The sequence below is a fragment of the Neopsephotus bourkii genome, unplaced genomic scaffold (assembly GCF_033783945.1).
Source record: "Neopsephotus bourkii isolate Nb327-2 ecotype Australia unplaced genomic scaffold, CSIRO-AGI_Nbou_v1 NB_745, whole genome shotgun sequence".
Lineage (NCBI taxonomy): Eukaryota > Metazoa > Chordata > Aves > Psittaciformes > Psittacidae > Neopsephotus > Neopsephotus bourkii.
In genome coordinates, this window is record NW_026901243.1 from 678,008 (window position 1) to 705,522 (window position 27,515).

The 27,515-nt window shown below is 43.7% G+C and overlaps 1 protein-coding gene across 1 annotated transcript in view; it reads left to right on the plus strand.

Annotated features, from left to right (window-relative positions):
* OBSCN (obscurin, cytoskeletal calmodulin and titin-interacting RhoGEF) overlaps window positions 1–27,515 on the plus strand; it is a 185,689-nt gene that overhangs the window by 6,458 nt on the left and 151,716 nt on the right. Inside the window, exons 2-10 of the mRNA XM_061354784.1 lie at window positions 2,739–3,883; window positions 10,378–10,647; window positions 12,693–12,953; window positions 17,355–17,657; window positions 18,537–18,803; window positions 19,649–19,924; window positions 23,279–23,551; window positions 25,850–26,125; window positions 26,845–27,120. Of these exons, the coding sequence (XP_061210768.1) occupies window positions 2,752–3,883; window positions 10,378–10,647; window positions 12,693–12,953; window positions 17,355–17,657; window positions 18,537–18,803; window positions 19,649–19,924; window positions 23,279–23,551; window positions 25,850–26,125; window positions 26,845–27,120 (3,334 nt within the window). The 5' untranslated portion in view covers window positions 2,739–2,751. The remainder of the gene's footprint in view (window positions 1–2,738; window positions 3,884–10,377; window positions 10,648–12,692; window positions 12,954–17,354; window positions 17,658–18,536; window positions 18,804–19,648; window positions 19,925–23,278; window positions 23,552–25,849; window positions 26,126–26,844; window positions 27,121–27,515) is intronic.

Below are 27,515 nucleotides of genomic sequence, written 5' to 3' on the forward strand. Positions count from 1 at the left end.
AAGTGCTTATGGAAAATACATTTTAAAGCTCAAGTGAGGGCAGAGGTTGAAGGTAGTAAGAAGGTAGTTGTTGAGATAGTTGGGGGTTGATGTAGTAAGAAGGACAATAGAAGTGCAAACTAGTTCACAGAGTTCTAGACCAGTTTAAGGCCAAGGGAAAAATGGTTCTGAATAGTCATTGCAACTAGTACTGAAGGTGACCACTCTATAGAAAGTCAGTTGGTCTTCACACTAGTGACCCCAAGTCAATCATTCTTTGTGATCTTAGTGTATACAAAGAATGAGTTTTCCCCATTACTTCCCCCCTGCCCCAGATTTAAGCTTTCTGAGGATTTCTGGTGGAATATGAGTTTTGTATGTTCTGTGGAGGGGGGAGTCAGGAAAGGATAAGAGGTAGTGTATTTTTCTGTTAAATATAGAAAGAAGACTATGGTTTTGTCTTATATCTGTGGCCCAAATTAAGCTTAAAGGTTTACTAACTCAGCTATACCATCAGTCAAGAATTGTAATGTTAAACCATCAAAATTATAATCTATTATTAATTTTCTTAAATTATTTGTCATATATTTCAGTGAATACATTGTCATATATACACTATGCACATAATTATTTGCGACACCATCCCTGTCTTGATATGAAGAAGAAATGAGAGGGGAGCCAAGACACAGGGAAAATAAGTGATTTTCCCAAGGTCAATCCAATCCTTCCTGGTGCCATCAGTGATTTACACACTAAAGTTAAGGCACTGCAAGAGGAGCTGGAGGAGGATGGAGAAAACAACAAAGCCTCTGCTCAGATGGTGACTCAAGAAATGAAAGCAGGATTTTGGCTGCTCCTGCTGACTTCTGCTGGATGGGGGGGGAGACTGTGAGAGCATCTGCCATTGGGTGAGAGAGTGGGTGGATTTGTGACCAGTGAGGAAGCCAAACTGCTGTAGGATTAAGCAGGATATTTCTGTCGCAGTCTCTGGTTATTATTTCCTTTCTGAGTTACAACACGCAGTGCCCTGGTTGTTTTGCTTTGTGTGGTGAAAAAACACAGATGTGAGAGTAACACTGAAGTCACCCCAAGTAGAGACCATTCATATAGCTCAGCTGCATGAGCTTGCTAAGGTAGGAGTGTCGGGCATCACAAGGCCAAACAGTTGCTTGGTGAGAAATGGTGCACTTGGTCTTCTGAGTAGGACTTCCAGAGAGGGCTGGAGCTGGGAAGCCTGCTTTCCTTACAGAGCACTATCACCATGTCTAATCCTGCCCCCCGAGAGATGCAGCTGCTGCATGGTTACTGGTGTTAATGGGGTTGAAACCAGGTCTTTAGCTGTGCTATACTTATCAAAGTAAATGCTAGCCAATTCACGGAAAAGGTCTTCTTGGGGGATTAGGAGTAGATTCACTCCAGCAGAAGGGAAAGTACAGTCAGGGGTCCATATAAGGAGTAGTGGGGAAGCAATAAAAGTTTGTGTGCTATCATGTGGACTTTTCAGGGGACCCTGAAGGTGGTAAGTGCAGTTGTATTGCTCTCCAGCTGCACAGGGATGGGTCGATTTCAGCTTTCATAGCTGAAAGGATTAGTACCACTGATTGCTTCTGACTTTCTCAGGACACAACAGCACCAGAATTGTTCTGAGATTCAGTTTTGAACACTGTTTAAGACTCACCCCTTTGGCTGGTTTATGTCATCAAACAGCTACAGTTTGGTGCATAGCCCCTCTGAGACCAGTTGCGAATAAGCAGGCAGTGAGACATCTTTGCTGTAAGCCCTAAGCCACATGGGGTCTTTTTGAAAAAGGCTGGCACTATCTGGATTGCTACACGCATCCCTTGTAGTGATTCCTTCATGTGGCTTTGCACTCTTAGGAACATGATGCATGTGCATCAAGCCATACTTGTGCACAAATGCCCATCCTCGCTGTAGCAGTGTCAGCCCTACACCACCTGGATGAGGCTGTCTCTAAGCCATAGATACTCATCGTCTACCATCACTATCAAAATAGCTGCATCTTAGTGGTTTTGCTGAATAGAAGCTGGGAATAAAGAGAACTATCCTCAGTAATATGACAGGCTTATTTGCATGTCCTCCTGAAGGCTGGACCCTTCAGTAAAGAACTTTACTGTAAGGTTTGTGTGAACATGATTCAGAGAACGAGACACAGGGGTGGGTGGTTATCAGAGAGGGTGAGAGATGAAAAAAAAAAACAAAACCAAGGAGAAAGACAAAAATTGAACAGAGTAAGGGTAATGAGATAGAAAAAGAGAAACGAAAATGAAGAGATGAGCATGATGGAGGAGGTATCTTGACAGTCAGACACATCTCTCAGAGCTCAATGTCTGTTTCTCTATGGCTACAGAGCCAGCCCATATGTTAAGTAGCATTAGTGCAGGTCACTTTCCTAGTGCCAAAGCTGAAAGGGACCGCTGTGTTCTTTCTGTATGAACTGCCCAAAGACTTGTATTTTATACAGTGACTTCCATGAGGAAGTAAGTGATTTTCTTCATCAGCAGTTTATTGAGCTCAAATCTAAGGAATCTGCAAGACCTAAAATATTCCAAGGCCTAATGAGAAGGACAATGAAACCATGACTGTTGCAGGTGACAATAATCCTGATTACAGAATCACAAAATGGTTTGGGTTGGAAGGGACCATCCAGTTCTACCCCCCTGATACAGTGAAGTACAGCAATTCATTGCCTTCCCCATCTAATCTGCTTTCTCTTGATATTTTTCTTTGTCACCCTTTAGGAAGGAAACCAGGATGGATTACAGCTCATTCAGTGGAGTTCCCCGGTTCTTGACCCGGCCTAAGGCGTTTATAGTGTCTGTGGGGAAGGATGCCACCTTGAGCTGCCAGATCATTGGAAACCCCATCCCAGCTGTGAGCTGGGAAAAGGATAAACTTCCAGTCCAGTCTGGGGGAAGGTTTAAAACCACAGAAGATGGGGATCTCTATCAGCTAACCATCTATGATCTGAGCCTGGAAGACAGTGGCCAATACATCTGCCGAGCCAAGAACACCATTGGTGAAGCTTTTGCAGCTGTCAGCATCAAAGTTGGAGAAGAGACCACAGTAACAGAGTCAGCCCCGTACTTCATCCAGAAGCCCTCCTCCATCAAAGTAACACTGGGAGAAGATGCCATGTTCAAATGCAAAATCCAGGGCAGCCCTCCTCTCTACGTGAACTGGGAGAAGGATGGCAAACACTTGCGGAACCGGGCTGATGCTGGGCGCTTCCAGATTGAGTCTTCTGGGGAGTCAAACGCTCTCACCATCCAGTGTGCCCGGCTGGCGGACAGTGGCACCTATACCTGCCGGGCAGAGAACCCCATCGGCTCTGCCAGCGCTTCGGCTGCGCTGGTAGTGGAAAAGCAGGGCTCTTCCAACCCGGGCAGCAGCAGCCACTTCGACACCAGCTGCGGCAAGACGACATCCTTGTTGTCTCACTTGCAAAAGAGGCGGGAGGAGATCAGGAAGATGGACATCTCCCATGGGACTCTTGATTCAATGTCTGGCCAGTCTTACTCCAAGGCAGAAGGGCTGTCTAGCATTGGCTACAGCCTCTCCCGGGATTATGAGAGGGCTGCTGGACTCACCACCAAAGGGGCTCGCAATGCGACTTTTGGGTCATTGACACGCGTGTGCAGCGTGACGGAGGGGAAGCACGCCAAGCTGAGCTGCTATGTGACGGGTGAACCCAAACCAGAGATTGTGTGGAAGAAAGACAACGAGGTCATTGTGGAAGGACGACGGCATGTCATCTATGAGGATGATCAGGAGAGCTTTGTGCTGAAGATCCTTTTCTGCAAGCAGATAGACAATGGGCTGTACACCTGCACGGCCTCCAACCTGGCAGGCCAGACGTACAGCTCGGTGCTTGTCACCGTCAAAGGTAGGCGCTTGTGTTTCTCACTGCGGTGGACAAGCCTGCAAGTGGACAGCCCTTGGGGTGGGAGCATGAACGAAACTTCTGCCACCAAACTGCTGCAAAGGAGTGTGTGTTAGACATGGCTAAAACCCTCCAGCTGTACACAGGGTTAAGCACTGGAATAGATGATCTAGGGAGAGAGTTGCATCACTAGAGGGGGTTTAGGAAAGAGACTAAATGAGCACCAGTCATAGAACCATTGAATGATTTGGGTTGGAAGGAACCTTAAAGATTTAATTCCAATCCCCTGAAATGGGCAGGGACACCTCCCACTAGACCATGTTGCTCCAAGCCCTACCCAGCCTGGCCTTGAACACTGCCAGGGATGGGTCAGCCACAGCTTCTCTGGGCAACCTGTGCCAGGGCCTCACCACCCTCATAGTCAGGGATGGATGTTGCAGAGCTGGTTTGTTGTGGGCACCTAGGATGAACCAGATCTCTAGTGTTCCCAACTGTCCTGATTTTATAGTAATGTAGGAGACATGTTTCCACCCTCTGGATCAGTGACTGCTGAAGTCCCAACTTACCCTCCAGACTTTCATCACATCTGCGTTTATATTCACCACATGACTTAGTTAAACTGTCATACACGTGCCATTTAAGCAGTAGTAGAGGAAACTCCTCCCCACAAGCTGAGTGTGTCAGGCTGCTTTGGATCCCCTGGGGGACCCACTCCTACTCCAACTCTAGTTACAGTCCATCTCAGTTTTCCTGTACAGTGACCCACCAGCAGCCTTGTTCTTGCCAGATTCTTCTGAGTTTTCTTGGTTCGTGTTGCTGGATAGCCTGTAGTCCTCATATGCTCCCAGAACTCTACCGAGACCAGGATGCCTCCATTTGCTGTGGTCAGTGGTGAAGAACTTGCCTTCAGAAGGTTCCTCAGTGCTAGTGGAGGTCAGGCCAAGTTCTTCAAAATAGTGACAAAAAGTGTGATATACACATTTTCACAAAGGAAGCTCTAAATTTTCAAGGTGCTCTTCCATTTGGCAAAGTTACAGTTTGCAACCCAGGCAGCACCTGTAAATTAACTCTCAGGTGCAAAAGGCTTTGCCACTTGAGTGGAAAGTAGTGGGTTTTGACTGGCAGCAAAATAAATTAGGAGTCCAAATGAATAGGAATAGTCTGTATTTAAGACTCTCAGTTTTTACTTCTTTTTCTGGCTTCCCTTTTCTGGACCTCTCTTTCATACTCACCATCTCTCCTGTCAGTGACTCAGTGCCCATGTCCATCAGTGACACCTGATCTATGGAACTCACTGGCACTTTTCCCACTCATTGCTATCTCTTGGAGGTGCTGAGTGACGTTGGGAAGAGCATTTGTCCTCTTCCATAAAGCTGTGATTACCTCATGAGTCGGGACTCGGAGCTGAAGACCAAGCCTGGCCCTTTGGTGGATGTTCGCTCTGAGGATGGCTCAAGCTCTGTTACTTCCCCAGCACCTGTCTTGCAGAGACAAACCCCTCCCCTGTGCCCATGCTTATCTGATTATTCTCCATGGGTGCAACCTGTTCCACAGGAGATGGGGAAAGCATGTGAGGCAGCGAGTCTGGGAGCAAGCGCCATGGGAAAAGGTTATCGATCAATGTCCATTGTCAGGCTATGCCTGTGAGTCAGAGGTCTTAAATGGAAATGTTTGTGATTTGTTTCTTTGTTACGCTGTGCCATGTTTGGCTTTCTGACCAAGGCTGCCATGGAAAATCTACGTATGTTGGTTATACTTAGGCCCTGAATGATGATTCTCCTTTGTGTCACCAGAATTCCTTCTCAGCCCTCCAAAGAGAGCTCAGAATGATGCAGTAGTAGAGTGAGCTTTTAATTCTGTTGTTTATGCTATTGGTGATGCCATTAGCTCATCTGGCATTGGGTTTAGAGAGATAGGTCATCTTGCCATACAACCTCCCTTTGCTCAGCCATGCAAAAGAGGCTAAATTCTCTAAGCAGCCACCCTTAGTGAGCACCATGCTGCTGTGTTGGTCTTTCTGCAGGTAATCATGTGATGCTGCACCTATAGCATGTGTCTGTACACACGTTTCAAGAAAGACAAGCACCATGGGGTTAAATACGATCTGACATTTTGACTCACAGATTTTCAACACCAGAATGCAAGTGAGAATATATATGGGTCTTTTAAAGGTAATAATAGAAAAAGACTACCTAGCCCAGCATCCTGTCTGTAAGTTGGCTGTTGGAAGTGTCTCAAGGCATAGCACTTGGGCACAGGTCAAACCTCTAGAAAACCATGTATTTTTTGTCAATCTAGATCCTAGACCTAGAGCCCCAACCCATTTGTAAGCACTGTGCTGAGCCCATGCCTTAAAGAACATAAAGCTGAGATAAAAGTGATTTTTGGGTTGTTCCTACATGAGATGTAGTGAATCAGACATAAATCTCAAAGGAGAGCCTTCAGGGGAAAGTGTCATTTTCACAGTTCAGGAAACCTAAAAGTTGACTGCTCTGATTCAGGAAAGTGTCTAGAGCAGGGATAAAAATCACAAGCCATGCACTGAAAAATTCCCAGATAGCTGATGAACAAGATGTAGAATAGATGTAGAACAGGTTAGTAAATGGTTCACAAGGGTAAACCTCTTTGACGAAGAGCAAGGAGGATGGGAGGAACATGAATAACCAACTTGAATATCCTGAAGGCTTTGGAGATGTCCCTAAGCCAGGTATAAAGTTAGCAAGAACAGCATACAGGTCTCCATCCGTGGACCTGGGCCAAGCAATGTTAATCTGAGTCCCTCAATACAGTAATCAGATACTGTATGAAAAGGTTAAAGGTTGCAAGCCAAATAGGATCGAGACTGGAAAAGCAGACTCCATGAGCTGCTCTTGCTCCATGCTGCTGCTGACCTGGAGTGATTTTGGATGACCACTGTCATGACAGTCTCATTTGAGATCTGAAAGAGAATTGCAACTTGAGAAGTTTGGAGGCAGAAAGGAAACTTGGAAAGCACAATAACCAGAAAGACCAAAGTAACAAGGTGGTGGAATCTTGTCTGTGAACCTTTAGAGAGCTTCTATTGGGAAGATTTTCCATAATCTTATTCTCACTGGGCCATTTTTGATAAGCAGAGGGAAAACTTGCCTTTGGAATAATAAAAGGAGAGCCTGTGAGTGGGCCAGAAATAAGTAAGGGGAAATGTAGGCGAGTGAGAAGACCAGGTCAAGCAGGCAGATATGCCTTGAGAAGGTTAAGAAAACATTGGCTTCTTTGCAGGCTGCACCTATTCTTAGCAAAATATGTGTTAGCAGGACCTGCTTTTAAAAAATAACATCATCTCATTGCTAGTTTGCTTGGTATGGACCAAACAAAAAGCCTATGACTCTTTGGAGAAATATGTTCTCAAGACAAGCAGCCAAATTCATGTCTGATCTAAGCTCTTGCATTTTTCTGCTAACTCCATAAGCTGCTCTTGCTCTATGATCCCTCAGGGTTTTGCTTTGCTGTTTCTATCTCACATTTTTCCCAGTAGGCAGGCATTTGAGAATCTTATTTCTTATGTCTCCTTCTTTAGAAATGTTACTGCCTTCATTATATGCCTTAATGAGAATTTCTGTTCTGCTTTGACTAAAACCAGATTAATATTAAAAACTATCTGCAGCAGCTTTTTCCAATGTGCCTGTAGTAGTTACAGCCCAGAATATTTCTGACTTGTGCTGGGTGCTGTGCAAATAGGTAAGAGAGGATACCTACATTAGAGAATTTTCAATGTAAATGTCAAAATCTGACAGACTGCATGACAACATGGGCTGAAAGAGAGTAACAGAGGTTGCTTCTTAACTCACTATGCTGGCCAGTGGTAGAGTGGGTGTATTTATTTCCACATTTAGCTAGTTAAGTGGAAAGTACACTGAAATGCTGGTGTAAAGTTTAGTGCTTCCTTCCTCAGAATAAGTTTTCTTCATGTAAATATTATCTGGTAATTATTCTGTGTTGATTAGCTCATTAGCAAGGAAGATGAGCCACTTGCCTTCCACAGAGCTTTCCTTGACATCTGGATTGCCTGCTGATTAGCTGGAAACTCTGTTCCCTCCTGGCCACCAGTCTCAGCATCTCTCTGAGCTGGGTAAGGGGCTGGTTATGGGCCAGATGAATTGTTTGGAACATGGTCCTTCTGTAGTCCCCTTACCAAAATTAACCCCCTCTCTCTGACCAGGTACATGTAAAGAGCATAAAGATATATTCAGGAAGAGGAGGTTTGTGGGTTTCGGAGCCCCTTTTACATCTCCAAAGCATAAAAAATAGTGGGCTGGGTGAATCCCAGGCTTTGATTCAGTTTTATCAGCTGCTGTGTCTCTGAAGCTCCATTCAGAGTGATACAAGACGTGTGTGCACATGTCAGAAGTACAAAAGCAAAGCTGTTTTCAGAGGATATCTCTGATCCCAAGTTGTCAAATACAGCCTTGCACCTACTTTCTCTGGCTGGAAAGGTAATGCTGTTGCATCAACACAGACTGAAGAGTCAACCGACAATTCTGTGTTTGTACATTTGGGAGCTATTTCCTAGAGTAGTTTTTTCTTTTATGTCTTTTTTTTTTTTTTAATTATTATTTTTACCTTAGATACTGCTTAGTGGCTGTAAAGAGAGAGGGGTTAATAATATCGCCAGTTGCTCCAAGCATGAGAATACACTTCTGTGCTTCTCAGGTGCATCTTGTGTTACTTTTTGGCTCTTGGGCATGTCCATGTGTTCTCAGTGTCGGCTCCAGACTCCTTCCTATCTCACGCAGCAACATTTCATCCAGCTCTCTGGGGCTGACATCCTTCTGATCAACGCTTTCTTGATCTCATCCTCTTGCTTGTTCCAATGGCATGAGAATTACAGCTGCTTATTTCCCCCTGGTTGGATGGGCTGATTCCAGAAGTGATTTATGGGATTGCATGGCGAGAGTCTGAGCTGCCTGTTTCTTAAAGAGAAAAGGACAGTTAACAGGTGGAGTGTGGGCAGGTCAGGTCTGTGTAGCCATAGTTGAGGCTTTTCAAGGAGACTTTGACGTGCCTGGAATTAAGGTGCAGTAAGGCAACACAGTTTTTAAGAAAATAATCAAGTTGTCAAGTTTTTTTACAAGGGCAGGCAGGGATAGGACAAAGGGGAATGGCTTTAAACTGACAGATGGGATTTAGATATTTGGAAGAAGTTCTTCCCTGTGAGGACCTACTCCTGTTTGACTAACACTTGCCATTCATGACTACTACTCACTAGCTGGCTACAACTCTTAGTAAACATGCAAAATTACGAGCATGGGAGAGTGTCTGTGGTCAGGGAGAGGGAGAATGGAGTCACAAAAGAGGGCTGGGAGCAAGTACAGTAGTTATTAGAAGATGAAGGTACATGTCAAGACACGATCTCTCATGAAGCATGACTGGTGATGTATCAGCACTGACTCATCCAAGTCTGTGACATGACCACAACACCAGTCCTGTGGCTGTGACCACCGGCTGTCCTCTTCAGTCCAACCCCCTTTCTCCAGTTTAGTGCTGGGGTGTTAGGGTGATTTCATAGTGCAGCTGTCACTGGAATTAAACATTGTTCTGTTTGTAAAATGTCTTTCCTCACTGCCATGCAGCCGTTTCATATGTTTGATCTACACTCTGGTTTCTCCACAAGCCAGAACACAGCAGCTTCACTGCTGGAAAGCAGGGGCAGAAAGGAGACTTGGGCTTTTTTTCTAGTTCTTTTATTGTTGCTGACAAAAGCTGATACAGAGCCTTTGCTGCCGGTTGGGAGAACAGAAAACCCCTCAGTTACTTACTCCTATGCTTTCCCCTGTATTTGTCTTGTACACAGCCACTGCTCATCTTCCTGTGCCTTTTTGATCACTCTGCTGAGCTCGCTTTTGCTGCAAGACCCCTAAAAACATTGGTTCTTTCACCAGCTGACCAGTTCAGATGCTCACACCCTCACCTAGAATTGCTTTTCCTGTAACAGGCTTGTTTGCTGTTACCCACCTGTAGCACGATTACTTTAAATGCTTATACTCTGACATGAAGTGGCTGTTGTTAGCTATGAAGTTAGGCTGGGAGGTCCTGTCCTTCATCTCACTGGCATCACTAAATGAGGAGGTGCAGTGCAGAGGTGTTTGTGCTGGAGGTCAAGCAGGCCACAAGAGCAGACTTTATTAACCTGATACTTCACCAACTTGTTCGTGTTGCTTCGGATTGGAGCAAACACCTCTGCGTGGTGCTGTGGGGCAAGTACTGCAGTTCAGACTGATATTGCGTTGTTTTAGATAAGTCCTTAGAATACTTCTGCTGGGATCTAGGATTCTTTTTACATTAGAGCAATACACCTGCTGTAGTAGGGCTTGATTATAGGTTTAGATGGTGGCTCAGGACAAATTAATAACACAAGGAGTGTTATTGTTTAAATTTTCTTTATTCGCTTATTTATTTGCACAGCTCTCACCACAGACCATCAAACTCTCATTTATCCTTTGTGTTTTTACCCTCTTAAGAGCCCTCAATACCCTTCAAGGAAAAACTGAAGGATCTTGAAGTGAGGGAGAAAGAATCTGCCACCTTCCAATGTGAAGTGCCAGTTCCTAGTACAGAGACATCTTGGTTCAAGGAAGAAACCAAACTCCGGCAGAGCAAGAAATACAACATCGAAGAGGAGGGCACATATCGCCGCCTCACTGTCCAGGACATCACTGCAGACGATGATGCTGTCTACATTTGTGAGATGAAGGAAGGGAGCAGGACCATTGCGGAGTTGTCTGTCCAAGGTAAGAAAGGCTCTCGCCTACCAAGTGTGAGATTCACACATGACACTCCAGACTCAACCTTACGAACGGCATTCACCCCGTGTGTGTGTGTGCAGTGAAGGACAGCAGACTCCCTTGTGGTGCAAGAGGAGAGCCATGTGTGTCAGGTCAGTGGATCCCTGGGTCTCCTGCCAGGGGTTTCTGGAACACGGGACAGATGGTGTTGCTGCAGAAGACATGTCACCTGGCTGGGGACCTGTGCTTAAAGGGGCTCTCTATAAGGCCTATAAGCTTTAGCCTCACACTGTAGACTCCTTAACATGATCCCAAGCATCAGATGTGTTCCCTGGCACTGTCTCACACTTATCTTACCTGGTGCTTGGTGAACACAATAACAAATCTTGTCCAAGAGCGGTGCTGACCACACTGGGAACCTGGCTTACAAGCTGTGGTTGATGGTCTGGTATGTGGTGCAGGCTGCTTCCAGGGATGGGGCAGCCACAGCTTCTCTGGGCAATGTGTGCCAGGGCCTCACCACCCTCATAGTGAGGACTTTTTTCCTAATGTCTAAATCTCCCCTCTGTCAGTTCAAAGCCATTCCCTGTTGTCCTATCCTTTCCTGACCTTGTCAAAAGTCCCTCTCCAGATGTCTTGTAGTTCCCTTTTGTCTCCTATTGCATGAACTGGAGACCTCTCATAGCTACAGGATTACACTTGCCCTCCCTCATCTGAAGCCTGACTTTACTCCCAGGGAAAGCAGAAGTTGTTCTTCACTTCTTATATTGGTGCGAGACAGCTGGGTGACATGCATCCTTGATCAAATTCCTTTTTGTCATCATTTGTATCATAGGCAAACTGTAGAGAGTGCGTATGGGTGGAGGCAGAAGGGAAAATATAGTCTGGAGATGTGGGAGAGCTCATGTAGACATCTTTCTGTTCCGCTTTCTGTTAAGTCGAGACCAACCAAACTCTTGTCAGTGTGTTTGGCCCCAGTAGGACAGCTGGTATTTTGTGCTTGTTTGTGCTATGGTGGCATGTTCCATTAAAAAGAGAGTGACTGAGCCAGGTGGAGCTCCTGGGAGGGAAAGGAGGCAGAGCCTTCCTGCAGGAGCCGTGTGCCTGCTGGGGGGGAAGATTTGAGAGAGCAGCGGGGTGGGGTTGGGAGAAAGCGAGAGCTTGGCAGGGTGTAAAGGGCTGCGGCGATGTGGACACTGCTGAGGGCAGACATGTGAGCAGAAAATTGGGGTCTTGAATCCTGCTGATGAAATGTGTGTCTGATTGCTTCATGAAGGCCTTCGGCATTGCTTCTCATTAGATAGCTTTAGGTGCTGTGCCTGGGTGAGGGCTCTTCTGCCTCGCAGGGACTATTACAGGGCTGGAGCTAGTCACCATATGTCACTAGGTGTGGTATCCTCATGAAGAAGTCCAAGCTTTCTTGTGAATAATTGCAAGGAATAACTTTGAGGTTATTCCAATAAGTAATAATCATCATAGTCATTTGGAAAGGATACAAATAAGTAAAGTTCATTCCATGTCTATTTCTGGGCTGACTCCAAGAAGACGTCTGAGGGTTTTCGAGTATTTTCTATGAATTCAGGTGACTGGTGTGTTTGCCATCTTGGTTTTCTAACTTACTGGTAAATCCGATGGAGGCAAAATCCCAAAGACAGATGAGACACCTGTCAAGTTTAAGACTGACCCACTTCAGCAATGTTTTAATTTGAATTCCCAGCATATGTGAGTAATGAAAGTTGTATCCCTGTCAAATCTGTTCTTGGCAAGGCTACATACCTGGTGTTTACCAAACAGCAGACTCCACATGGTAGGCTAGAAACATGAGTGACTGTAGTCAAACAAGATAGCTTTTCTCTCTTTGAAGGCCAAAATGAGTCTTGGGGATTATCTGTTCTGTACAACTCAGAGCCTAGGAATTCATTCAGGGGTGTCTGCATAGTGTCTACAATGTTTTGATTAGGTGAGAGCTGTTTGACCAGTCCTGTTGCAGTCTGTTGCCAGAGGCTTCAATGTCTACTATTTGCTGATCATAATTACTTTCTTATTTAAAGGGAACATCATTAAGAAACTTCCACGAAAGACTGCAGTCTTCTTAAATGATACAGCCATCTTCTGTGTGGAGCTGGACAATGATTGCCAGAATATCCGATGGCTGAAAAATAAAGAAGAAGTGAAATCCAGTGATCGAATCTCCATCACACGCTCTGGCAAGCAACATACCATGACCATCCGAGAGTGTAAAATGGAAGATGCTGGTGAAATTGTCTTCCTGGCTGATGAAAGCAGGACTTCTACCCAGTTCACTGTGACCAGTAAGCTTCATTTTCATTTGGCCTTGGTGTTGTGCTTTCGCCAGCAGGCAGGTATTCCCATGGTAGTACTGTTGCTTCAGGTATTGACATGGTGAGTTTGTTGCCCAGAGACAGCGGAAGGTTTGATGTCTGCTGTACAAAAGCAGCAGCCTGATTATGAGTGTTATGAGATGTTATGGAGAGATCAAAACAGAGAGAGAAGAGTCCTGGGGAAAGAGCATGGCACAAACATGCATATTCTCTGCATCATTCTTATTTCATGCTGGAATGAACATAATATGATAACAGAGTAGAGCATGGGGTAAGACACACGTGTCTTGTCCCCACAAGGAGATGCTTAAAAACCCCAATGTGTAAGTTGCACACATTCCAGTTGCTTTGCTTCATTGCATGCAGAGCACTGCGAATGCTCCATCTACATGATGTCATTTTCCAAAATCATTAGTTTCTTCAAGGAGCACTTATCAGTTCTTGCTATTGGGATAATACCTCTTCTATCAAATAGGGCCCACTTATCTCTCCCTCTCTCTTCACTGAGGATTTGGAGGGCAGAGTCAGTCAACATTCAATTCCTTCCCCAGGTTTTGAGTCAACAGAAACATCAGAGTAACTTGCAGGTGTGCTGGATCTTCCATGAAAGTACATAGGTGCCCTGAGCATTTTTGTCAAAATATGAATTTTATTATCAGTCTAGCTTCCCAGGCACAGCTACAGGCTGGGCAGAGAAGAGATTCAGAGCAGCCCTGTGGAGAAGGACTTGGGGGTGCTGGTCGATGAGAAAATGAACATGAGCCGGCAGTGTGCGCTTGCAGCCCAGAAAGCCAACCGTATCCTGGGCTGCATTAAAAGGAGCGTGACCAGCAGGTCAAAGGAGGTGATCCTGCCCCTTTATTCTGCTCTTGTGAGACCTCACTTGTAGTATTGTGTGCAGTTCTGGTGTCCTCAACATAAAAAGGACACGGAACTGTTGGAACAAGTCCAGAGGAGGGCCACGAGGAGGTTCAGGGGACTGGAGCACCTCCCGTATGAAGATTGGCTGAGAAAGTTGGGGCTGTTCAGCCTGGAGAAGGCTGCATGGAGACCTCATAGCAGCCTTCCAGTATCTGAAGGGGGCCTATAGGGATGCTGGGGATGGACTCTTCATTAGGGACTGTAGTAGTGGGACAAGGGGTAATGGGTTCAAACTTAAACTGGGGAAGTTTAGATTAGATATAAGGAGGGAATTCTTTCCTGTTAGGGTAGTGAGGCACTGGAATAGGTTGCCCAGGGAGGTTGTGAATGCTCCATCCCTGTCAGTGTTCAAGGCCAGGTTGGATGAGGCCTTGGGTAATATGATTTAGAGCGTGGTGTCCCTGCCCATGGCAGGGGGGTTGGAACTTGATGATCCTAAGGTCCTTTCCAACCCTAACTATTCTATGATTCTATAACAAGTAAAAGGATTTGGGAAGGAACATCTACACACATGCAGATTAAGCATTTTGGGCAGCCAGATGTCTACTGAACTTGAAACATTGAAACATCTTGCTTTGATTTTAGCTTCTTAAAGTTTTTATTAAAATTATATATATAAACCAAACCAAAACTGCAAGAAAAAGGGGAAATGCTTCTTACTGAAAATATAGTTTCCTTCCTTTTGTGGAGACCAGCAGAGATATATCCTCTCTCATCCTCTCTTTAATATGAAAAAGTTGGGAGGACCCTGTGAATTGATGGTAACTATGCTGAAAGAAGGAATCTTTGTCCTGTTTAGCCTTATTATGTGTTATAATATAACATACAGGCTGTAGAATTCCTTCAGCTGGCACACCTGACCTGAGCAGGTGCAATTTAGTTGAGATCATATCTGAAATGAAGTTTCTGTTAAGTTGGCTAATTTTATTAGCTTTATTTTTATGGTGCTGCATTTCCCAGGCAGAAACTACTTCATTTTAAGACAGAGAGCTACATGTGCTTTCTGGCTCTGCTCAAGTTCTGGTTTGCATGTGGACAAATCCTCCATTGTAGTCACTAATTGGAAAAAGTAATACTTCCTTTCTCCTGCTACCACCTCCAAACTGCAATTGGTCAGTGGTAAAAGGAAATATTTAATTAAAGGTTTATATCTGCTGTGTTATCTAAAATTGGATGGGCCATTCTGATCCTATTGAGCTAAAAAGAGGAAAAAGAAAAAAAAAGAGGTTACGTGTCACATTTAGCACTATGGCAGTTTTTAAGGTGTTTGGAAAGCTGTAATGTCCAACCAAGCAGTTCTTAATTAGGAATGACAAAGTTCAGTTTGATGTTGAATTCTGTTTAAGCTATGAAGGACAGTATTGATTCATGGAATAGAAAGAGGTAAGAAGCTGTCTTCCCACAAACAGATTTCTCTCAAAAAATATTACATTACCTTTCTCATGGTAAGGTCAAGACATCTGGTTCCAGGGTCTGGTTTTCAGCTTAATGAGATGCTAATAGGACCTTTGGCATCTAGCTCTGACCCACAGTAACTGACAGCCTGGTAACTCTGCACCCCAAAACACTTAGGTGATTATTTATGTAATGACATAAAAGTGTATCACATTGAGATTTCCTGTTTTTACACTTCATGCACACTTGGTTGACTAGCTGCTTGAAAACACCTGTATACTATGTTCACATTTTTTCAATTAGGTGGACAAGATTGGTGTTGGCTGTTCTAATAGAATTTATCAGACAATAAATATTTATATATTACTTGCTCAGTTGCATTGTTACTATGCCCATTTTAAAGATGGGTAAGCTGAAGCAAAGAGAGTATCAGTTGTCTGCAAGTTCAGTTCTTAGTGTAGGCTCGTCATAGAGGCTCCCTGTGTAGTCATGAGTACTTGAGTATCTGTAATGTGCAATTTGTTTCAGCCACCTTGCACACCTTCTTTAAGTTGCAATGAATTGCTCCTGAGCATGCTGCTCTTTGTGGGTTTACAGCTGACATCTGTTTGAATGCCTTAAACTGGACACCTTTCAGATAGCCATAATTAAATGAAATGAATCCTTTACCACGTCAGTAGATGTGTAACTAGAGCATATCATATAATTCCTGGCCTCTTGACTGTATCAGTGGCAGCACTCAGTGAATAACCCTCATGGGACTTAAGCCTCCTCTAAAGGGTTCAGGAGGAATGAGAAGGTGAACATAAGTCTTCATTTTGCAAATACCTGCAAGGATACATTTTTCACCTCAGGTACCATAAAGCAGCCACATCTCCTCAATGGTAAGGTGTTGCAGTGGAGACACGACTTTGTGTAATTTCTCTTTAAAGTTAACTCCTCAGTGCCCTAGGTTGGCTCTGCGTAAATTAGTAGAACAGAGATCCCCAGTGAAAGCTATCACTCTTAGGAAGCAAAGTTACAACGCACCTTCTAAGGGTGGGATAACAAAATTCAGAAGCAGGACAGAGGACAGATACCCAGATGGAAGTGGCCACAGAGAACTGCCAAGACTGTGTAACAAGCAGCTGAGGTCTCCATAACTCTAAACACCACACACTGCTATTCACATCTATCTGTCTTTTGTCTCTGAAATGTCCCAGTTGTACGATGTTTAGCTGCTCTGTATTGAAACCTGTTGAGGATCGAGGCTAAAATGTTTTAGTGTATGGTTGGAACAGGTACTCAAGAAATGGCACAGGCTGCATTCATGGAGTGGATTCCCACTGCTGCAAAGGTGCCTCAGCTGTGTGCAAAGCATGGCAAAATGTTGCCACGCTCTTCCTGGATGCAGTGGTGCCCTGCCTTGCATTGGCTCTCACAGGCACATCTACATTCCTGACTTTTGGGGATGTGTAAGGTTGAAATTCTGACAGAAGATAAATACCAACAGACTTAGAATATTAGTGCCACTATCCCTGTACAATGATGTCTAGTAAGCATGGCAAAACTGTGTCACCTTGCCAGTGTAATCCCACTGGGGTATTTTAATTCTATTTCTTTTAGTTCTAATTCACACAAGGGAGGTGGATTAGGAATTTGGTGCACAGAATTTTGAACAGCTTCTGGGTGGTTTTACTCATCCTCTGAGTGAAAACAACCAGCTGAATATTAGCCTGCTTTGCACAGGAGCTGTACAGGAAGCAGTGTGGGTCTGTGTCTAGCACTGAACATTTTTGCCTGCGAATTGTTCATTGTAGACACTTTGTGCAGACAATTGTAATATTATATGGAAATCGTGTATGTTTAGCTGTAGAGGTAGGGCTATTGTATAGCTTTGTGTAATGTAGCCTAAATATATCTTCCATCCATTCTGTTGCTTTTCCATCTCACATAAATGTTTTATGGAGGTTTATTAAGCAAGAATAACTTTTAGTCCAGTGTAAGCTTTTTAGGTGAGCCACAGTGGCTTTTCCATTCTGACATAAACTTCTTGCTCTGTTTTTCCTTGTTCAGCTCCCAAAAAACCTCCCACCCAACCCCCGTCTGACCCTGTGGTGAAAAATAAAACAGAAACCTCAGTGACACTAGTATGGTCCCCTCCGAAGATGGAACGACCCATTCCAGTCGACGGCTACATCGTGGAATGCAAGAAACTAAGTGGCTTAACCTGGGTGATGTGCCATGAGTCTTATGTCACTGTCTCAGAGTATACTGTAAGCAACCTGTTGGAAGAGGCTGACTATCAGTTTAGAGTGTCTGCAGTCAACGCCTATGGACAGGGCCCCTACCTGGAGTTCCCAGGGAGCATGCACCTTGGTAAGGGTAAAACCATTATAGAATTACAGAATGGTTTGAGTTGGAAGGAACCTTAAAAAATCATCCTGTTCCAACCCCCTGCCATGGACAGGGACACCTTCCACTAGACCAGGTTGCTCCAAGCCCCGTCCAACCTGGCCTTGAGCACTGCCAGGGATGGGGCAGCCACAGCTTCTCTGGGCAACCTGTGCCAGGGCCTCACCACACTCACAGGGAAGAACTTCTGCCTCACATCTCATCTCAATCTCCCCTCTGCCAGTTTAAAGCCATTCCCCATTGTCCTGTCCCTTGCCAGTGTAAAAAGTCCCTCTCCAGCTTTCTTGTTGGCCCCTTTAGGCACTGGAAGCTGTGTTAAGGTTAAGAGCTTTCTCTTCTCCATAGAATCACTGTGTACAACAGGATTGCTTCTATCTTTGGTTCATTGTGCTAGACAATATCCACACAGACTTTGCACAGATGTTGTGTGTTGTTATTGCCACGCTTTTCACTACCTGTCTGAGGACGCCTGTGTTTTCCTACAATATCTAGAAGTGACTAGTAGGCTGAGTGGCCTCCTTAGGCTCTTTCTGTAATCTAAGAATAATAGTGGTTGTATAAACAGCATACTTGTTGGGAACCAATGTGTTTCAGGCTTGTTATGCCTTTAAATATCTTAGGGAAAAATAGGTAATATATGCCTGTTCTTTCCCTGCAGGAACTGACCTTACCTTACCAGAGGTCAGCTACTTGCAGTTGTAGAAATCAAACCTTGCTGACCAATTGTGTATTGCCTTCAGTGCATAGAGATAGCCTAAGACTGCGCAACTTTTATTCTCATATCTTGTTTACACTGAGAACTTGTGTCTTTTGGCCTCAGAGATATGTGTTGTTCTTCCCTAGAACCAGTCCCAGCTGTGAAAACACCCCTGACAACTGTTGAAGTTGTACCTGGAGGAGATGCTGTGTTTACTCTTGACCTTACAACAACATGTTCCGGCACTTGGTACCTTAATGGTAAAGTCTTACAGGAAAGTGAGACCTACATCATTAAGAGAAACCAAACTACTCACACCTTAATCATAAAAAATGTTACCAAGGATGATGATGGAGCAGAAGTGAAATTTGTTGCCAATAACATTAACACCAGCACCAAGATGAGAGTGAAAGGTATGTATTTTCATCAATTGTAGTTATTTCTTCCTGTGAAAGGGCATTTCCTGTGACCTGATGATTACGTCTGGGGCAGAGGCTTTCACAGATGCCTGGTCTGTATGATGTGTCTGAAATTGCACCATTTGAATTAACGTGGGTCTTAGTATGAACCATGATAGTACTGAGTTCAAAATGAGTAGATCTAGCCAGCTGGTTTGTATCTGAGCTAGACTGCCTAACATCAACTCATGAATTCTGTAGTTTGCAGCCATCAGTCAGTGCATTCTGTCACCAGATCTATCACTGAGTCACTTTAAGCCAGTAATTTCAGCTCCAAGTTTGGCTAGGCTTTCTGACTGTAGTAAAGTCTTTCAAAAGTAAAGCAATATTAATTAACTAACAGATTTCTTTTTCCTTGGAGGTTTTTTAGTCTACCACAGATGTGTGTGACGTACAAGTTAGTATAATGTAACTTGACTTAGCATTGAGAGTTGGGTGCTTCAGCTGTCCTCTGTGAAAAGGCGATAACATCTGTATATACTTACATTGCATGACAAAAGCTAGTGCATAGACATTCCTTGTGGAAGGATGTGTTTGACTTCGTGTGAAAATGCCTGCAGAAGCATGTTTAGAGTATTATTATTCAGCAGAAAGGTGTGCATTTTTTCCCCTTAATGACTCTGGCAATAAATCCAGATCAAATATCCTGAACCAGAAAAAAATTCTCAGTATTGACATGGGCTTGAGGACAGCAACAGGACCTAATGCTTTTTCGGAGATATCACAGTCTACAGCAGATTTGTATCAGGGATGTGTTATCTCAAAACAACTTGAAATAACAAAGCCTTTTATCCTGACAGCTGCTGCAGTGAGATTTACCAACAAGAGCAGAGACGTAGAAAAGGTCTCTGCTCGGCTGCGGGAGGAAGCCAAACTTCAGGCTGAGCTTTCGGATGCAAACGCTACTGTGAAGTGGATGAAGGGTGGCAAAGAGCTTAAGGCCAGTGAAAAATACGAGCTCCAAACTGTGGGGAAGAAGCACATCCTGAAAATTCGCAACACTGCAGCAGAGGATGCTGGAGTTTACGAGTGTGTCTGTGAAGGGGACAAAATGCTCTATCAGCTTTCAGTGGAAGGTATGTGACTGTCTGGGCTGCTTTGCTTTAATGGCCTCTTCCTACCCTAGTCTGATAGTCATCAAGGGACAGAAAGGGAATGATCAACAAGTAGTGCAGGGAGTTGTGATAACTCCCTTGGACATCTAGCCTTGACAGTGTCTGTTGTCCCAGAGTGGAACTTGGGAGTGAATACAAAATCTCATACTGACTCAGTGATAAGAGCTGTGTGTTCACAAGAATTGGTGTCTTGATATCCCACGCGAATTTGGAGTCACTTCTTGAGATTGGATGCTGTGTAGTGAAAAGGTGCTCTTGTGGTGAAGAAATTCAGCTGGAGGGGTAGGATGTACATTATGCCATGTCTGCCCTATACTTGCTACATGATATATGGTCATGGCTATATATGGCTACGTGATATGGATATATGGCTACATGATATGATATAGGTCACTAAAGAGCTAGTTCAGCTCTGGTTAAAGTTCTGATGGACTAAGATCATCTTGGCATTGTGGGATTTTTCTCTTTTTTCTTTTTCCTTTCCTTTCCTTTCCTTTCCTTTCCTTTCCTTTCCTTTCCTTTCCTTTCCTTTCCTTTCCTTTCCCTTTCCCTTTCCCTTTCCCTTTCCCTTTCCCTTTCCCTTTCCCTTTCCCTTTCCCTTTCCCTTTCCCTTTCCCTTTCCCTTTCCCTTTCCCTTTCCCTTTCCCTTTCCTTTTCCCTTTCTCTTTCCCTTTCCTTTTCCCTTTCCCTTCCCTTCCCTTTCTTTCCTCTTTTTTGGTTATTTGTTTGATTTTTGTTTGGTTGGTTTTGTGTTAAATACCTTTTCAGATTTAGATCAGATATGAGGCAGAAGTTCTTCCCTGTGAGGGTGGTGAAGCCCTGGCACAGGTTGCCCAGAGAAGCTGTGGCTGCCCCATCCCTGGCAGTGTTCAAGGCCAGGTTGGACGGGGCTTGGAGCAGGGGGTGGAACTGGCTGAGCTTTAACATCCATTCCAATCTAAACAATTCAAGAATTCTATAATTGTTATGTGCAAGGTGTTCAGATGGAAAGCTGTATAAATAATTTTATTTTAATGTTTTCTGCTTGTTAGATTTGAACCAGTGCTGTTTTTACAGCTACCCTGTTGTTCAGCTGTTTTTGCTTTCATGGCAATCCCTTCCATCCATATTGCCTGCTATCTATCTCATGGGCACTTCACTCCCAGAGCAAAACATGGAATTTTGAACCTTTTTACCCTGAAACCACAGCATTAACTTCCCTCTTACAAGCCTTTCCATCTGTGCAGGCTTTTGTGAACTAGTTCATACAAGTTTTGTCTGCCTTGAATGGGACCAGATTTTGGCTGAAAAGCCCTAGTGTATCTTTAGACCCATCCTCATGGGTACCATCTGGATATTGGCTGAGGTTCACAGTGTACAACCTGACTTCAGGTCAGTCTAGCCTATTGTCAGACATCATTTGGGGTGAGATCTTCCAAAGTGAACTTGCAATTTTGCCTTGAATTGGCAAGTTCACTTTGGAAAGCTGTTTGATTTTCCATACCATACCTCACCCTCTTCCCATCAATTATCATACTGTTTATATATTGAGTAAGCATGAGGTGCTTCATCATTGTATTCTGCTGGCTTCTCCCCCGCTTGGTCTCTGTGGAAACAACAAAGCCTCAGAATAATCTGTGTCTTACATTTGACAACTTACTTGGTTATTCTCAGAAAGCAAACTCAAAAGAGCTGAAAAAAATAATTAAAATATGTGACTAAATCCGTGGAGGAAGTGCTGTCTACGCTTGGCAGCTGCTCTTCATTTTGTTTTACTTCTCACTCTTCCTGCCTTTTTAACATCATTTTTTCATGCTGGTGGGTCTAACCACAGACTTAATTGTATTAGCGATTGGAAATTTCCATGTACTTTTCAATGTAATGTGACCATAAAATGAGTAATCAATGCTATCATTTTAAAATCTGTGTTGACAAGCTGTAACTTAAACAACTGCTGTTTGTAGCTTGATTCCTGGAGAATCAGCTTTGATGCTTCTCATCCTTGCAGGATGAGGCTCACAAATGCTGTTTCACTATTTTGCATTTCAGCATTGCCACCTTTTTATCTGTTCCTCCTGTAAATCAGGCACAGCTAGCTGGTGAATCATTTGATGAGCTGGTCAGCTGTGTCTGGCTCATGAGCATCATGTGGCTGCCGAGAGGCCACCGTGCCAAGCCATGGCCAGAGGTGTGTCACTCACTGGGCCCCCTGCCCAAATGAGCTCCGCTAGAAAATGCACTTGCCATTTATCACTGCAGTACCTCCACTGCCAAGGGGCTTCACGTGCCAGGCATCCCCCAACACATGACCTCCTGCATTAAAACAAGACATCTGAGAAGGCTACTTCAGGTTGATGTGGTTGTATTTTTCACTCTATTTTTCTGAGGAAGTGAAAGGTGCATGAATTAACCTATTACCCTCTTCTTCATCCCCAAACTTTTAACCTGTAGGCTAAGCTATAGCAATGCTAATGGAGCTGTACTCTACTAGGCATTTGTCAGTACACACCTGGAATACTGTGTTCAGTTTTGGTCCTCACTATGCAAAAAAGATGTGGAAAGACTGGAGAGGGTTCATAGAATACCCACAGAGATGATCCAAGGACTGGGCAGCCGTATGAGGAAAGGCCAAGAGAGCTGGGTTTGTTCAGCCTATGGAAAAGAAGGCTCAGGAGAAGCCTTATCATCACATTCCTGTATTTAAAAGGTGGCTACAAAGAAGATGGAGACTCCCTTTTTACAAGGAGTCACATGGAAAAGATGTTTTTAGCTAAGATATTGGTGGATTTTTCAGTCTGTGCTTTGAGGCAATTGGTGGCTCGATTATTTGACTACATGTCAGTACAGTGCCAGATTTATTGTTTATCTTTACTCCAATTGATTTCCAGGAAGAAATTGCTTTTCATTTCAGCCCTATGTCATATCTGCATGGATTTTTAATTTAATATATCTAGATTACATTTTAGCTTCTTTTAGAGTCAATTTCTTTGCCAGGTGGTTACAATACAATGATTGAATAACTTTCATTGCTTTCTCTCCAGTTTGCTTGTTTCGCTTCTTTCCTCACCTTTCAGATATTCTCTTTAAGCCTTTTTGCTTAGAGCTTCATTGCCCCTTCACAAAACCTCTAGTTGTCTGTGTGCTCTGTTTTTTTGGACATGTGATAATCAGATATATGGTTTATAAAGGCTGCTCTGAATTAGAATCTAGTAATTGGATCCACAATTAAACATGCACATTTGGTCTTATGATAAATTAATACCTAATGTATATGTATATTTATTAATGTCCCCCCCCAGTTATTTACCAGCACTATATATCTATATTTTGTTTTAGCACTTGCAAACTTCATAAACAAAGAGAAAAGTGGAGGAGTTATCAGGGCCATCGCTGGAAAACAGGTTGAATTGGTTTCTGAGACCTCTGAGGCCAATGTCATGGTTAAGTGGTACAAAAATGGCAAAGAAATCACAGCCAGCAAGAAATTCACTGTGGAAGATAAAGGAAAACTGCATAAGCTTGTGGTATCAGCTGTGACGAAAGAAGATGAAGGAACATACACATGCAAAATTGGAGATGACACTCTTACTTTTGATTTAAAAGTCTCAGGTAAGTCTGTGATGCAAGTATGGGATCCGAGTATATGTTAGAAACTCAGGACTTTGTTCATTGTATTTGTCTTACCTTGTAAATTGCCAGATTTTGGGATCAAGATTGCACAGCTCTATTTCAGAGGCTGACCCTTAGTGTGGTCCTTATGCAAACTCATAATATGGGCACATAATACAACAATGCTGTTATGTATTCAAGCCAGCATAAGCCTTTACTATGTCAGGAGTCATGACTCAAACACCACGCTGGCTGAACAGGCTGAAAGCCACATTTGGCCTTTATTCTTTTAGCTCAAGATGTATATCAGCTTTGAACCTCCTGCCTGAGTTAGTCCTGAAATCTTATTGTGAAAGTGCTCTTTTGACAAGTTTAACTCCTGATTCTGAGAGTTAAGCGTCTCCAGCTGTTCCCAAAGGACACTGTGATCTCTGAGACATCTCCCTGTGATACTGTAAGTGAAGCTGTTAGCTCATGGCACATACCCATCAACATGAAGCACGTGTTAAAGCATGTGGCTGTCAGGTCAAGCCTAGGGAAAAATGTTTGTCACTGATGTGTTCCAGTCCAGGATGGAGCCAGAGTATCAAATGACACAAGAATTTATCTGTGAAATTCTTTATCTGAGAAATTCAACTGATTCAATTTGCATAGCCTGGTGGGAACCTTACTTCTAAAAGTGGGTTAATGTCTGGAGCCTCAGGTATTCACTCTGCATCTCATTTCCAGTTCTTTTTGGTTGAGAATCCAACGTTATGCAATTTCACTTTGAGTGTAATTCATAATTCCTGACTTTACCCATTGAAAAACTGGTCTAAAAGAGCCAACCAGTCTGAACTGACCCCTCAAAGAGAAATTTATGTAATCTAATCTATACTGTCCAATGAGAGCTATCTAAGATGGATTTAAAACCCATTCTGGACCTGCCTTTGTCTGAACATCAAGTATAGAGAAAGCCTACGTGACTACCTGAGACTGGATACCTAACTTTGTGATGACCATGTGCAGTTAGGTGAATCTCATCTATGATAAAACATTATATGGCTCAGGCAAAGAAAACTGGTATCTGCTAAATCACTTTGTGCCCCCAATAACTTTCTGATGAACAAGGATAAAGTTACAACCTGTCAGCAAAACCTTAGCTACGGCAACTTCCACCTTGTTTCACATGTCACCATAAACTTTTTCAAGAGATATTAAGCAACGCTGCACAGTCAGGGGATGGTCTTAGGGCAGGGAAGTAATCTGTCTTTATGGTGATGAGTTACCCCAATAATCTTGAACACCAGGATTCTGGATGGACTACCCTTCTTTGGTCATCTAACTTTTTAAAGAATAGATCAGTCCAACGCTTACCATTTTTAATGAGATATTTGTTCTCTGATGCCACAGGTGTGCCTGGCATGGGTGTAGCATAGCAATTGTCCTTGGGATACTCAGTGACTGAAAGCAACAGTTGCTGCTAAAAGAAATGCAATACTAAGCTAAGGTTGGTTATAGCTGACAGCCATTAGCTTGCTCTTCAGGCAAGGGCTGCCTTGATGGAATGAAGCCTCTGAAAAACCTGACATGCTCATCAAATACTGTTCATTAGCTTAGGGAACAAGGTATGTTGAATAGGTTTGCTCGCATTTTACATGCAAAGTGCCTGTCTCCACTTAGTTACCTTTGCTTTTATCTCTATGAATATGCTTGCAAAAAACCTGAATTGATAAAAATGCTGTATTGTTGCTGCATACATAGCTCCTATGTGTGGCCACCAGTCTGTGCAGTCAGCAGAGCTTGAGGTGAGGTATCAAAGCAGGAACCTCTTCCGCTTGAGCTATACGAGCTGTGAGCAGTTGTGAGTTCTCTACTGTGGAGACCAGTTTCAGCAGAAAGATGTGACACTGTTGGCTCATATATTAACTTAGTCTTCTTGAAGGTGGAGAACACCATGTCAATGAGATCATTCCACGTGTGGCCTGATCCAGGCTAGGGAAGAATTAGTTCAGTGGCACTGATATTGTGAATATGGGGCTGCAGGAATGGGCTCAGAAACATTTAAAGGCTCCTCATCACCTCTAAGACTGCTGTACCTCAGGAGGGATTTTTCTGACTCATCAACACCGTTTATTGCCATAGCTGTTAACACTCTCTTAGTTATGTCGCAGTAGGATCATGCACATGTAAGTACATTTATACCTCCAGAGATGAAACTTGATCACCCAAGTGGGACTAGCAATTAAATAATGACCACTAATTACTGTATCTTAACTTTGTGCTGATAAGCCTGAATTCAGTTCTTTTTCTTTCCAGATGAAACTGTTAATTTTGTTAACAAACCCAAAACAACCCCAGAAATATCAGTCAATTCTTCTGACAACCTTGAGCTGGTGTGTGAGGTGTCCGCTGCCAGTGGAGTTGTGGTATGGAAGAAAGATCAAAGAGAGGTGAAGCAGGACCAGAGGACAACAATTGTCTCCCAGGGGACACACCGCAAGCTCATCATCAAGAAGGTGACACAGCAAGACCAAGGGAGCTATACCTGTGAAACGAAGGATGACAGAACAACATTCCAAGTCAAAGTCAGAGGTGAGAAAATGATAGAAATGCCAACGATAAATGAATATTCATTGGGGTAGTATCTTACAATCAGAAGATCATCTCACAACCTCTTTGTGGTGAAATATTTCAGCTGTAGAACTTGCTTTTTAGACCAACTGTCATATCAACATTTCATACACGCTTGGATCCATGACTAGTTGTAACCACAAAAATATTGTGGGTAACAATGGTAACTTTTGCACCTCTCACAATTAGCTGGTGTGTCTGCAGAAAACCTGCAGGATCTCAGTGTAAGGACATAACAGAAGTCCAGGGAAAGAGGTGTTTGGAGAGCTCTGTTTAGATGGAAAATGACTGAATTTGAGTGAATCAAATAGGCAGAAAAAGAGCAATGGCTCCTGCATATGAGGATATGAGAGCTGTTGTGTTCTAATTCAGTGGAAGCTTAGAGAGGCATAGGAAGAGAAAAAGAGAGAAAATGGAGGAGGATTCAGGCACTATGTATAGGTGCTGGAAGTTCTAGGTTCAAACCTGCGCTCAAACAGAGATTTTTAACTTTATCCCAAAATTCTTATACACCTATTCACCTCCTATCAGCGCAACAGAGATGAAGGTGCTTTCTGTTCGTGATGAGCCATCATGATACTACCTGTCAGGACAAGTATAGTGAAATACGGGGAACTTGACTAAGCACTGAGAAGACAACTGCAAAAAAAGCTATGTGGGCTATTGTGGGTTTCTTACAGAGACAGGAGACGTGTTTGCAAACAAGGACAAGGTACAAAAAGAGGTGAAAGCTGCGCTATCAGAAAACGCCACGCTGAGCTGCAAGGTGGCCCAGGAGAAGACTGATGTGAAATGGTACAAGGAGGGGAAGCTGATCACCTCCAGCAAGAAGTTCAAGGTGGAGTCGGAGGGCAAATCGCGTCGCCTGGTGGTGGGTCAGCTGGAGAAGAAAGATGCTGGGGAGTACAGCTGTGAGGCTGCTGGCCAGAAACTGACCTTCAAAATCAGTGTCACAGGTGGGAGACATGTTGGTTCTCATCACAGAGTGGTCCATGACTTTCATTTACTACCCAGCAAAATGAATCACTGTCTAGACTGCAGGGCCTGTGTAGCAGATCGTCATTGAGCAGTGAGGTTGATCATCCACTGTCACGGAGATGCCTATGGCTACATGTCTTCATGCACTCAACAGTCCATGTTGTTTTCTGATTTCCCAGTAAGGAAAATACAGACAAATTTACATATGCTGTTGTGATTTATAAGGATTTATGACCATCTCCTGTATGTGTAGGAAAATAGATCTGGAATAATTCTCAAGAAGTACCTAGAGGGGGCAAGGCTTACATCTGGGTCTGTGTGGCAGATGAAATTGGGTGCTTATTTGTGTATTGCATTAAGAAACAAAGAGTCA